At 36.1% G+C, this 10,207-nt stretch overlaps 2 protein-coding genes across 2 annotated transcripts; one reads left to right on the top strand and one right to left on the bottom strand.

Moving 5' to 3' along the window:
• The first annotated feature begins 4,114 nt into the window (after positions 1–4,114).
• On the top strand, positions 4,115–5,589 carry LOC135721069 (CD48 antigen-like). The gene is made up of 4 exons (XM_065243200.2): positions 4,115–4,387; positions 4,600–4,932; positions 5,010–5,312; positions 5,423–5,589. The coding sequence occupies exons 1-4, from the start codon at positions 4,342–4,344 to the stop codon at positions 5,587–5,589; spliced, it is 849 nt and encodes a 282-aa protein (XP_065099272.1). The 5' UTR covers positions 4,115–4,341.
• Positions 5,590–8,383: 2,794 nt separating this feature from the next.
• Positions 8,384–9,401, bottom strand: LOC135721062 (uncharacterized). The gene is made up of 2 exons (XM_065243187.2): positions 9,104–9,401; positions 8,384–8,706 (listed from the first exon to the last, which is right to left on the bottom strand). The coding sequence occupies exons 1-2, from the start codon at positions 9,387–9,389 to the stop codon at positions 8,384–8,386; spliced, it is 609 nt and encodes a 202-aa protein (XP_065099259.1). The 5' UTR covers positions 9,390–9,401.
• Positions 9,402–10,207: the final 806 nt, after the last annotated feature.

The following is a 10,207-nucleotide window of genomic DNA, read 5'->3' as shown; positions in this document are numbered from 1 at the left end:
ATGATAAGTGAAAAACAATGGTTTAGAAACAGCTAGTCCTTGTTGTAAGATTAAACTTAAAACAAATTGTAAACTTATTTCTGAAATCTGATTGGTTGATTGAAATGTTGATTGAAATGATCAACCACATGGCAAAATCAGGAGAGCCCTCTAGCTCTGGAGGTCTAACATCAGGATACAGCTAGGCTATATAGACACTGAAAAGTGTGATACCTTCATTGATTTATGGTGTTGTGGGCGTGGCTGCTGTATGTCCACTCATTTATTACATCAGATCTAAAAGAAGCAAACATTAAAACCACTGAAAACCACATTGATGTCTTTTCCTCATATGCACACTAGGTGGTGGTGATGGCTAAGTTTTCTACTTTGTTTACAGTAGTGCCATCTGGTGGTGATAAAGATCCACCTTTACAAAGCAGTTTTATGATGACGTTGCGAGTGAGCCAATAAAAGTCATTTTTGGCGTTTGGTAAAATACTAATATTGAATAATAAAAGCCTTCATAGACAAGGTTTGTATAATACATGTAAATAACATTATAGAAAAGTTAGGAGCACAAGATCATTCTCCAGAACAGAGGTAAAGACACAAAATCTAATGGCAATAGAGTCTGCATGAATCTGCCTTCATGCGTTTATTACACAAGATGGTTTCAGATGAGTTTAGTTCAATTCAGATTTTTCTCGTTTTTTGATTTTTTGATCGCAATAGCAGGGGCGATTCCACGATTTTATAAATGGGGGGGCACAGGGGGGGACCAAGAATCAGTCAGGGGGGCCAATCAAAAAATTCAAATGAAAATAAATACTGGTTTAGAAAATATTAAGCATGGTTCCCAAAATCTTGTGCAATGCCACATGTTCTAATATAGATGGTATTAATTTTTTGTATTTTGCATGGATTAAACAACAGTTCTGTTCCTAGTTCACTTTAAATAAATTGTCATAATTTACTCATCCTAGAGTTATTTCAAACCTGTATGAGTTTTTCTTTGGCTGAACACAAAATAAAATATTTTGAAGAATCTTAGTAGCCAGAAACTTGATGAACCCCATTGACTGCATGTTATTTTGTTCCTACATATGAAGTCAATGGGATCCATCAACTGATTTTGGTTACCAACATTCTTAACTTTTCTTTTTTGAGTTCAGCAGAAGAAAGAAACTCATACAGGTTTGGAACAAGTTAAGGTATATGACCATTTAAATTAAGTGAACTGTTCCTTTAAGTAGGCTATCTACATTGCGTGTAGCTGGTATTAGTTAACATTCTGACATATCAGGATTTTGGGAAAATATTAGCCTACTTAAAAATTAGTTTTTCTACTCTGTCTGATCTGACTTTCATTGTTTATTAGCCTATATTGTATTTTAACACAACTGATTTTTACATATTATCTGTTCTGTTGTCAGACAACAAGAAAGAGTTTAAGCTAGTGACTAAGCACGACCCAATAACACCTCGTGTTTAATCCAACCAGCTGTTACTTTATACTGCTAAAATCCTAATTTAAATGCGACATTGTCTGATACAATTTACATTGAAGAGCTGATACGAGGTGATTTCGGATTACCTGTGTGTCTCATGCAGGGTTGCTCTTCTCATCTGATTGTGTTTATGAGCGCTTTTAATTTTAAATGCGAGTGATAGTTTTATTGTAGATCGCGTATAGCGCAGACAATTCAGCGCAAATTCAAAAATATTAGAGAATACTGTTAAGCGTGCGCGCGCATACCGCACCATAGGGAGGGAGAGAGAGAGCTCGTGCAGAGAGAACTGGGGCATGTTCAATCTCACACCGGTGCGCAACGTTTTGCTACGGTTTCCGGGTTGAAAGACATGTTTCCTGGGGCACGTTCAATCTCACACCGGTGCGCAACGTTTTGCTACGGTTTCCGGGTTGAACGACATGTTTCCTGGAAACGGTGTGCAACGGAATGCAACAGGTTTTAGAAGCGTTTTCTCTTGTTTGGTGGGTGTGTCAGAAATGTCCGCCCAATCAGCGGCAAGATGTATAAAACCACGCGATAGTAAAGAGTCAGCTCGCAAAATGGGTTCAAGTTGGATGTTGTCTTTCATTCTGGACGGCAAGGTCAGTGACTGTAACATCGAGGGTATTTTACAGTATTAAACACACATTTATAATGATTTCATCAGGCTTCAGAAACATTTAAAAAGGAACACAAAGAATGGCCTCTCAGCTACTGTAGTTGCAACTCTTGCGTCATCACAACAGGGTGTTCAATGCATCACCGTTTCAGTTTAATAAACGTTGTGCAACGTTTTGTCGGGGCTGAACGCAGCCCTGGAAACGGTGTGCAACGGAATGCAACAGGTTTTAGAAGCGTTTTCTCTTGTTTGGTGGGTGTGTCAGAAATGTCGGCCCAATCAGCGGCAAGATGTATAAAACCACGCGATAGTAAAGAGACAGCTCTCTCAATGGGTTCAAGTTGGAATGTTGTCTTTCATTTTGGACAGCAAGGTCAGTGATTGTAACATCGAGGGTATTTTACAGTATTAAACACACATTTATAACGATTTCATCAGGCTTTAGAAACATTTAAAAAAGAACACAAAGAATGGCCTCTCAGCTACCGTAGTTGCAACTCTTGCGTCATCACAACAGGGTGTTCAATGCATCACCGTTTCAGTTTAATAAACGTTGTGCAACGTTTTGTCGGGGCTGAACGCAGCCCTGGTGTGTGTGTGTGGGAAAACACTAACCTTTCGTTAAGTCATAATACTCGATCAACCGTCTTCTCTGTCAGTAACATCTGTTAACTGTTAACTTTTACGTGAAAAGACAACGGAGGAACCCAGGTGGAAAACACCGCCAACTTTTAACTCCTTCACTCAGTTTTAGAGAGGCACTGTCGAGGTTCCGCACGCAGCAGTGAGAAAGCGTGCACGCGCGAGAGAGAGAGGCGCTGCTGAGCGCTTGCAAAAGCACATGAAGCCGTTTTAAATAGTAAAATAAAATGTAAAAGGTAATCATGGAAAATCTATTTGATTTGTGCCAGTGTTGCGTCTGTGGCGGGGCGCCCTCCTTCTTCTCGTTTGCACGAGTCTCAAATCAAACAGTGATTGACAACTGGTCCAATTGTGCGGTGGGTGTCGTGGTGTCTTTTTCCTCCTGTTTTAAAAACGCGCAACTACTGTGCTCGCTTCGTCTTCGCGTTCGCGCGACTCTCAAATCAAACAGTGATTGACAACTGGTCCAATGGTGTGGTGGGTGTCTGACAACTGGTCCAATGGTGTGGTGGGTGTCATGGTGTCTCTTTCCTCCTGTTTTAAAAACGCGCAACTACTGTGCTCGCTTCGTCTTCGCGTTCGCGCGAGTCTCAAATCAAACAGTGATTGACAGCTCTCTGGTCCAATGGTGCGGTGGGCATTTTCAGGTTGACAGTAAATCTAGGTGGCCCAATGAGATTGGAGGGGGGGCACCAGGGGGGGCCAATCATATTCCAAGGGGGGGCGGTGCCACCCCATGCCCCCCCTCTAGACACGCCCCTGCGCAATAGTATTTTGTAGCATTCATCTGCTTCATGTGATGTTAAAGTTCAGGTCAAGTGAATGTTGTGCTGTTTCTGACACATCAGATTAATACAAACACATCTAGAGTAATAAGTACAGTGTATATTTTATTTTGTTTTGTAAATATTATTGATGTAAATAACAATGAATAATATTCATGTTCAAGTTCAACAATGACCCATAACACACTTGTGTCTCAGAGATGGAAAGGAAGTTGTGGCTACCAGAGACAGAAGATGTAAGGTGCTTTGTTAAAACAATAGCAAATAAAGTAAAAGTCACCTGTATAGTTAAGTTCTTTTATTTATCTTTGTTTTATGAACACCACCTTGAAATAAAGTTACAAATTATGATAGGCTACTAAAAACATTTAAAATCTCATTGGGTGATGTTGTTCGACCTCTCGCACACATACAAACGTCTTGCAAATGTTCGTCTGCCCACAACATCAGTGTTTCTTGCTAAGCAACAAATGAAGTTAACCTTTGATGTAATTTGCACAATATGCCCGTGGGTTTTGTGTGTCTGTACATTGGGGTACCTGCTTGCTTTCTACCATGAGTAAAACTCTTCAAATCCAATGTCTGTTTTACAAAAGATGTGAGCGATGAAGTGTTGCTACAATCTCATCAAAAGTGCTTGAGATACATTTGAGAACAAATTTGAGTGTATTCTGGATCTCATAATATTTGGTATTGTATCTGGTGGTTAATGCTGATGATAACTTCCTCATCTCATAACAGTACTGAGGATTTGGCAACCATTTACTCATGAGAACTACTACACCTATACACGACACTTAAAATGCTTACAAACCTGTGCTGCTTCATCTTGTTTTTTATAACAGAAGGTAAGACTCATTTATCTTTAATGAATATGTGTTGCTGTCATTGTAGTCAGAGAAAACTTTGCAGTCAATAAGCATCAGTTTATGACACCAAAGATGGCGATGACTGACTTTTGCGTTACAGATATAATTTTTTTCTCTCTTCATTTTACTTATGTTTAAACTCATGGAACAGGAATTACTATAGTAACAATGTTATCAATCTGTAACTAAAGTTTCAGGTGTGTTTGGTCCAGATGAAGTGAAGTCAGTGTCAGTGTTGGAGGGAGATTCTGTTACTCTACACACTGATATTACTGAAATACAAAGACATGATCAGATACTGTGGATGTTTGGCCCTAAAGAGACTCGTATAGCTGAAATCTATAAGCAAGGCATTGATATGTTTAACAGTAATGAAACATTTGGACACATGAGACTTTTACTGGACAGTCAGTCTGGATCTCTCACCATCAAAAACATCAGAACTGAACACACTGGACTTTATAAACTACAGATTCGAAGTGACAGAGGAAATTCAGACAAGAGATTCAGTGTTACTGTCTATGGTGAGTTTATCTTTGAACAATTATGTAGCTCATCTAGTTAAAACTATGTAGTATACACAATATATGTTTGTTTTTAGCTCCTTTGCCCGTTCCTGTCATCATCAGAGGCTCATCACAATGTCCTTCATCATCATCGTCATCATCAAGTTTAAATTGTTCCTTGCTATGTTCAGTGTCAAATGTAACAGATGTCAGTCTGTCCTGGTACAAAGGAAACAGTTTATTGTCCAGCATCAGTGTGTCTGATCTCAACATCAGACTCTCTCTACCTCTGGAGGTTGAATATCAGGACAACAACACATACAGATGTGTACTCAACAATCCCATCACAAACCAAACTCAACATCTCAACATTACTGAACTCTGTCAGCTGTGCTCAGGTATGTTAATATTTATTTATATATATATATTTTATATCTATTTTAACTTGTAACAAAATGAGATTGGCAGCAAGCGTCTCTCACACTGTGTAATATTCATATTTTCTCAGATTCTGTGGAGTTTTCCAGTCATCTGAAGAGAGTGATTCCCTCATTGGTTTATGCTCTGGTGGGTGTGGCTGCTGTCGCTCTATTGGTTTGTTATGTAAGATCCAAACAGAAGGCAAAATTACAAACACAAATATATATGAACTTGAAGTTGAAAAATAAAAAATAAAATGATATAAGCCTGCTTTCCAGTACAGGAGTTGAAGAAGACTTTGTGCCTGTAGTTCCTGGTTTAACATAAACTTGAAATCTGTATCCTATCTATATTTAGTGATAATAATATTTTACCTTATTAATTTGTGAATTTCTGTTCCCTCAAAAGAATAAAATACCTTAATAAAATCCAAAAAGGTCTTGTTTAAATTAATTAAAAGGTGTTGAATGTTCAGGAAGTGGCAGTCTACTTTGCCTTTAGGTGGCATTGTTATCTTAGATTAAAAAGCATCAAGCACATTCGCAAATGAAATAAAGGACACACCAAGGGTTAAATCTTACTGGGTCTTTTTAGTCAGAGGTGTACACTGAAAAGAAGGCCTGGCTTTGTCAGGCAAGGTTTGTTTTTCAAATAAGTATTCTACCATTGACTGGATATGCTAACAGAAAAAAACAGCTGATCATTTGTTTTTTAAATGTAATTAATAATGTTTTCGCTATAAGGTCATATCTTTTTAACTTGACAGATGTAAACCAATTTTGGTTCTTAAATAAATAATTTTATATGATGACAACCGTAAACATTTTGCTTTTAAGTATGTTGTCAACTTAATTATTTTATATGCAAAAAAATGTGTTAAAATCTCCATTGTTTTCATTTTTCTTTAATACAAATCCATAACTTTATCTCTTCGATTTATGCACAATAATCATTAAAAAACATATTTTTGCTACTTTAAAAAAGTTGCCCTCTTTAAATAAATCTACTGTAAAAAAAATCCGTAGAAATTGCAGCTGGGTTGCCGGTAATTTACCGTAGATTTAAATTTATGTTATTTACTGGCAACATTTTGTTCAAAGTTAAATGAACATTTAACAGTTACAAGTCTTTGTCTTTACAGAGTGAAACTAAAAAAAAGCATCAAGCAAAACAGTCTGGGAAACAAAATCTGAAGCAAAAAAACAGAAAAAGGTTGATGATGATTTCTGATTCCCAGAATGCTTTGCATGAGGCTGTTATTGTATAGTTTTATTCTGTAAAGATAAAGACTTGTTAATATTTAAAATTTATTTAACTTTGAACAAACTCTTGCCAGTAAATAACATAATTTTAAATCTACGGTAAATTACCGGCAACCCAGCTGCAATAACATTGTAATTTCTACGGATTTTTTTTACAGTGATTTCACTTTGGTATCATTGTTTTTTTATCACATTAAATCAACCACTATGTACTGCTTACGAACTAAGGGCCTTATGAGTTTGGAACGACATGAGGTGAGTCATTAATGCCATTATTTTCATATTTGGGTGAACTATCCCTTTAACAACATAAGCCAGTATAAAGGGCAGTGTCAAATATCAGCAGGTGCAGAATACAGCCATCATAATGGCTTGCTTTGGTGTCACGTCAAGAGGTTAATTTGTTGTTTACACAAGGAAGAATCAAAAAACGCACATACAAAACCAGGTGCAAGATCAAAGGACGAATAAAAAAATAGAAAAAAAGATGTGCACAGTGTTATGTTCCCTTTATTTCAAAAAGTTAAAAAGCAGCAATACTGTCAACACAATTCTTACATCACACAAACAACTTCAGAATTAGCCAAAAGGCAACAAACAAACAAAAACACTGTAATGGAGCTGCAAATCACCTGTAATCCTTACATTTTGTGCCTACATTACAGTGCTTATCAGTGCTTCAGTGGGCTTTTGCTTGTATTTGTTTCACACTACAATACATGCAAATACACCATATTCATCATATTGTGGTTCTTCCACAACAAAATTTAATCTACAAAGATGGTTTTTGAATTATTTTGCTTAAAATGTTTAAAAGCAGAAAAAAGTGAAAATTAATGCCGTTTACTTGATCCATGTCTCACGTGACGACGCTGGAATATATAATCTCCTCTGTACCATTAGCTTTCTGAAAGATAATGCAAAGGTGAGAAATTACTTTATATAAAACACTGTAGTAAACGTACATTGGGACAGTTTTGCTTGCACTTAAGAATATAATGGTGTGGTTTCACAGACAGTGCTTCTCTTAGTCCCAAGATGCACTTTTTGTAAGGTTTGTTTTTAAAAACGACTTAAATGTCCTATAAATAAGGCCTAGTAATGGATTAATCTAAACCCTGTCTGTGAAACTGCCCCTATAATATGTCCAAAAAGAACAGTGGAAAATGCCAGGATGGGGGTTTCTGTTTTTTGACCAATAATAGGTCACTTTCTTGGAAAAGTGCATATATAAACATAACTTGTGTTTACAGTATTACCTTCTTCTGTTCATTTTGTTTACAAAACACAGGATCAGTGTAATGTAGTTCTTCCTCATCTGCGGGGACTATATCCACTGCTTGTTCACATCGTTCAAAACCTTTAAGCAAACAAAAAGCAAACAAGCAATAATTTATATAAATTATAAGAGGATTTTTTTTCTCGCTAAAGTAGATGGAGTTGACGCTTGCCTTCTTCAGATTCTCTTTTGTACTTCCAGTACCGTATGAACATCACAACTGCAAATACAATCAGAAGAATTGCCAGAGAAATAACTGCTGCAAGCATCACCATCTGTAAATGTTCTAATAAAAAACAAAATCATATTTCAAATTGGCTTGACAATAATAATGTCTTTAAAGACCCTGGACAATAGACGTGCATGAATGATAAAAAAATCTAACAAACATAAATTTAACAAAGCAGACTGCTTAAAAAACATCCATTTTACACCAAAATTAAACCTACACTCTAAAAAAATATTGGGTTGTTTTTAACCCAGGGCTGGGTGTAAGTGAACATTTTTTTTAATAAATGACATTGACTTGCATACCCTTTGAACACGTCTGACAGACATCATTGATGTTGAGGTGTAGAGTTTGGTTTGTGATGATATTGTTGAGTACACATCTGTATGTGTTTGTATCCTGATATTCAACCTCCAGATATAGAGAGAGTCTGATGTTGAGATCAGACACACTGATGCTGGACAATAAACTGTTTCCTTTGTACCAGGACAGACTCACATCTCTCACATTCATCACTGAACACAACAACACACATTTTGAGCTTGATGATGATGAAGAACAGTTTGAAGAGTTACTGATGATGACAGGAATGGGTAGAGAACCTGAAAAACATGACCATAAAATAATTTTCACTAAAAATAAACCTATAGACTTCTCAAATTGTACACTTTTGGAAATAAAGATGGTAAATGAACCAGTTTAGCCTGTATATTTCCAGGAAAAATCATTAACATCAGTAGATCCATTGTGTTTTTACAAAAGGGTAAAGAAAGAAATGGTTCCTTTCAGAACCTTTGACTGAATGGTTCTTTGGGAACCAAAAATGAAAGTTGCTTTATTTTTCAAGAGTTTATCAATCTATTGATCAGGCACACAATTGTTTCAAAGTAGTTTGTGTACTTTATCAAATTTTAATATCAGGAGAATTGTTTAAAAGTGTTAAGAGCAAGCATGAACCAAGAGTGTTTGAGAGAAGTAGGCTATATATCATAAACTTACCATATACAGTAACTCCAAATCTCTTGTTTGAATTTCCTCTGTAACTGTGGATCTGTAGTTTATAAAGTCCAGTGTGCTCAGTTCTGATATTTCTGATAGTGAGAGATCCAGTTTGATTGTTCATTAAAAGTCTCTCTCCAAATGTCTTGTTACTATCAAACATATCAGTACTTTTTTTATAGATTTCAGCTATACGAGCCTCTTGAGGTCCAAACACCCACAGTATGTGATCCTGACTCTGTATGTCAGTAATATCAGTGTGTAGAGTAACAGAATCTCCCTCCATCACTGATACTGACTTCAGTGAAGCCTTCACTTCATCTCGATCACCAATCACACCTAAAAAAAAAAAAAACGTAGATAGCCTAATGATATGACAACTGAGCTCTACAAAAAAATGCTGAAACTTGTGGCAAATAAAACTAATCCGACCAATACCAAACGGGTAAGAGCTTAATTTTCATATGAACACTATAAAGTAGCCTATATACAACGAAGATTACCAAATCTATTACTTAATAAATACTATAGCCTTATAGTTACTATCAAAACTCAGGCCATAATACCAGACTGACACTGGACTGAAAGTACAAACTATAATAAAATGAAGGCAGCTCTTGAATATTTAATCATTCTGAACAAAGACAAAAACCGACGTCACAAACTTAAACTATGTATGACTTACCGTTCATGACCAATAAGAACAAATAAAATAAAGCTGATTTGTAAATAGTATTCCTCAACATTCTGACGAATATAGAAATAAAGTCCACATAAAAGGGTACTGAATCCCCGAGAGATTCGTATTTTTAACGGACAAAATATACAAGATCCGGATTAAATTATTAATACATTTAAGCGATTAAATATTGATCAAATACAACAACAAGATTCACCAAATCGCCATCTGTAAAATAAAATAGTTTCAACCTTGCGGATGAGCGCTTGGACTATAACAGTATCAAGAGGCCCCGCCCATAAAGACTTGCAGCTTGGTAAATTTTTTTTACAAATAATAATAATATCATACATGGATAGATAAATGTATCAGATATTGTTATAGAACTGTATTATTATTAGTTTAAATTATATTTACAAGTCTGT

The sequence above is a fragment of the Paramisgurnus dabryanus genome, chromosome 24, assembly GCF_030506205.2.
Source record: "Paramisgurnus dabryanus chromosome 24, PD_genome_1.1, whole genome shotgun sequence".
NCBI classification, from domain to species: domain Eukaryota; kingdom Metazoa; phylum Chordata; class Actinopteri; order Cypriniformes; family Cobitidae; genus Paramisgurnus; species Paramisgurnus dabryanus.
The sequence above is the reverse complement of the archived record's forward strand: the minus strand, read 5'-3'. Positions and strand labels throughout refer to the sequence as shown.

What these genes read in the sequence shown, in the direction of transcription:
- LOC135721069 (XM_065243200.2), top strand. Translation starts at nt 4,342, where the DNA reads ATGCTTACAAACCTGTGCTGCTTCATCTTGTTTTTTATAACAGAAG. An exon ending in CTTGTTTTTTATAACAGAAG is followed by an intron (nt 4,388 to 4,599) that starts GTAAGACTCATT and finishes CTGTAACTAAAG; the next exon opens with TTTCAGGTGTGTTTGGTCCA. An exon ending in ATTCAGTGTTACTGTCTATG is followed by an intron (nt 4,933 to 5,009) that starts GTGAGTTTATCT and finishes GTTTGTTTTTAG; the next exon opens with CTCCTTTGCCCGTTCCTGTC.
- LOC135721062 (XM_065243187.2), bottom strand. Translation starts at nt 9,389, where the DNA reads ATGGAGGGAGATTCTGTTACTCTACACACTGATATTACTGACATACAG. An exon ending in ATTTGGAGTTACTGTATATG is followed by an intron (nt 8,707 to 9,103) that starts GTAAGTTTATGA and finishes CATGTTTTTCAG; the next exon opens with GTTCTCTACCCATTCCTGTC.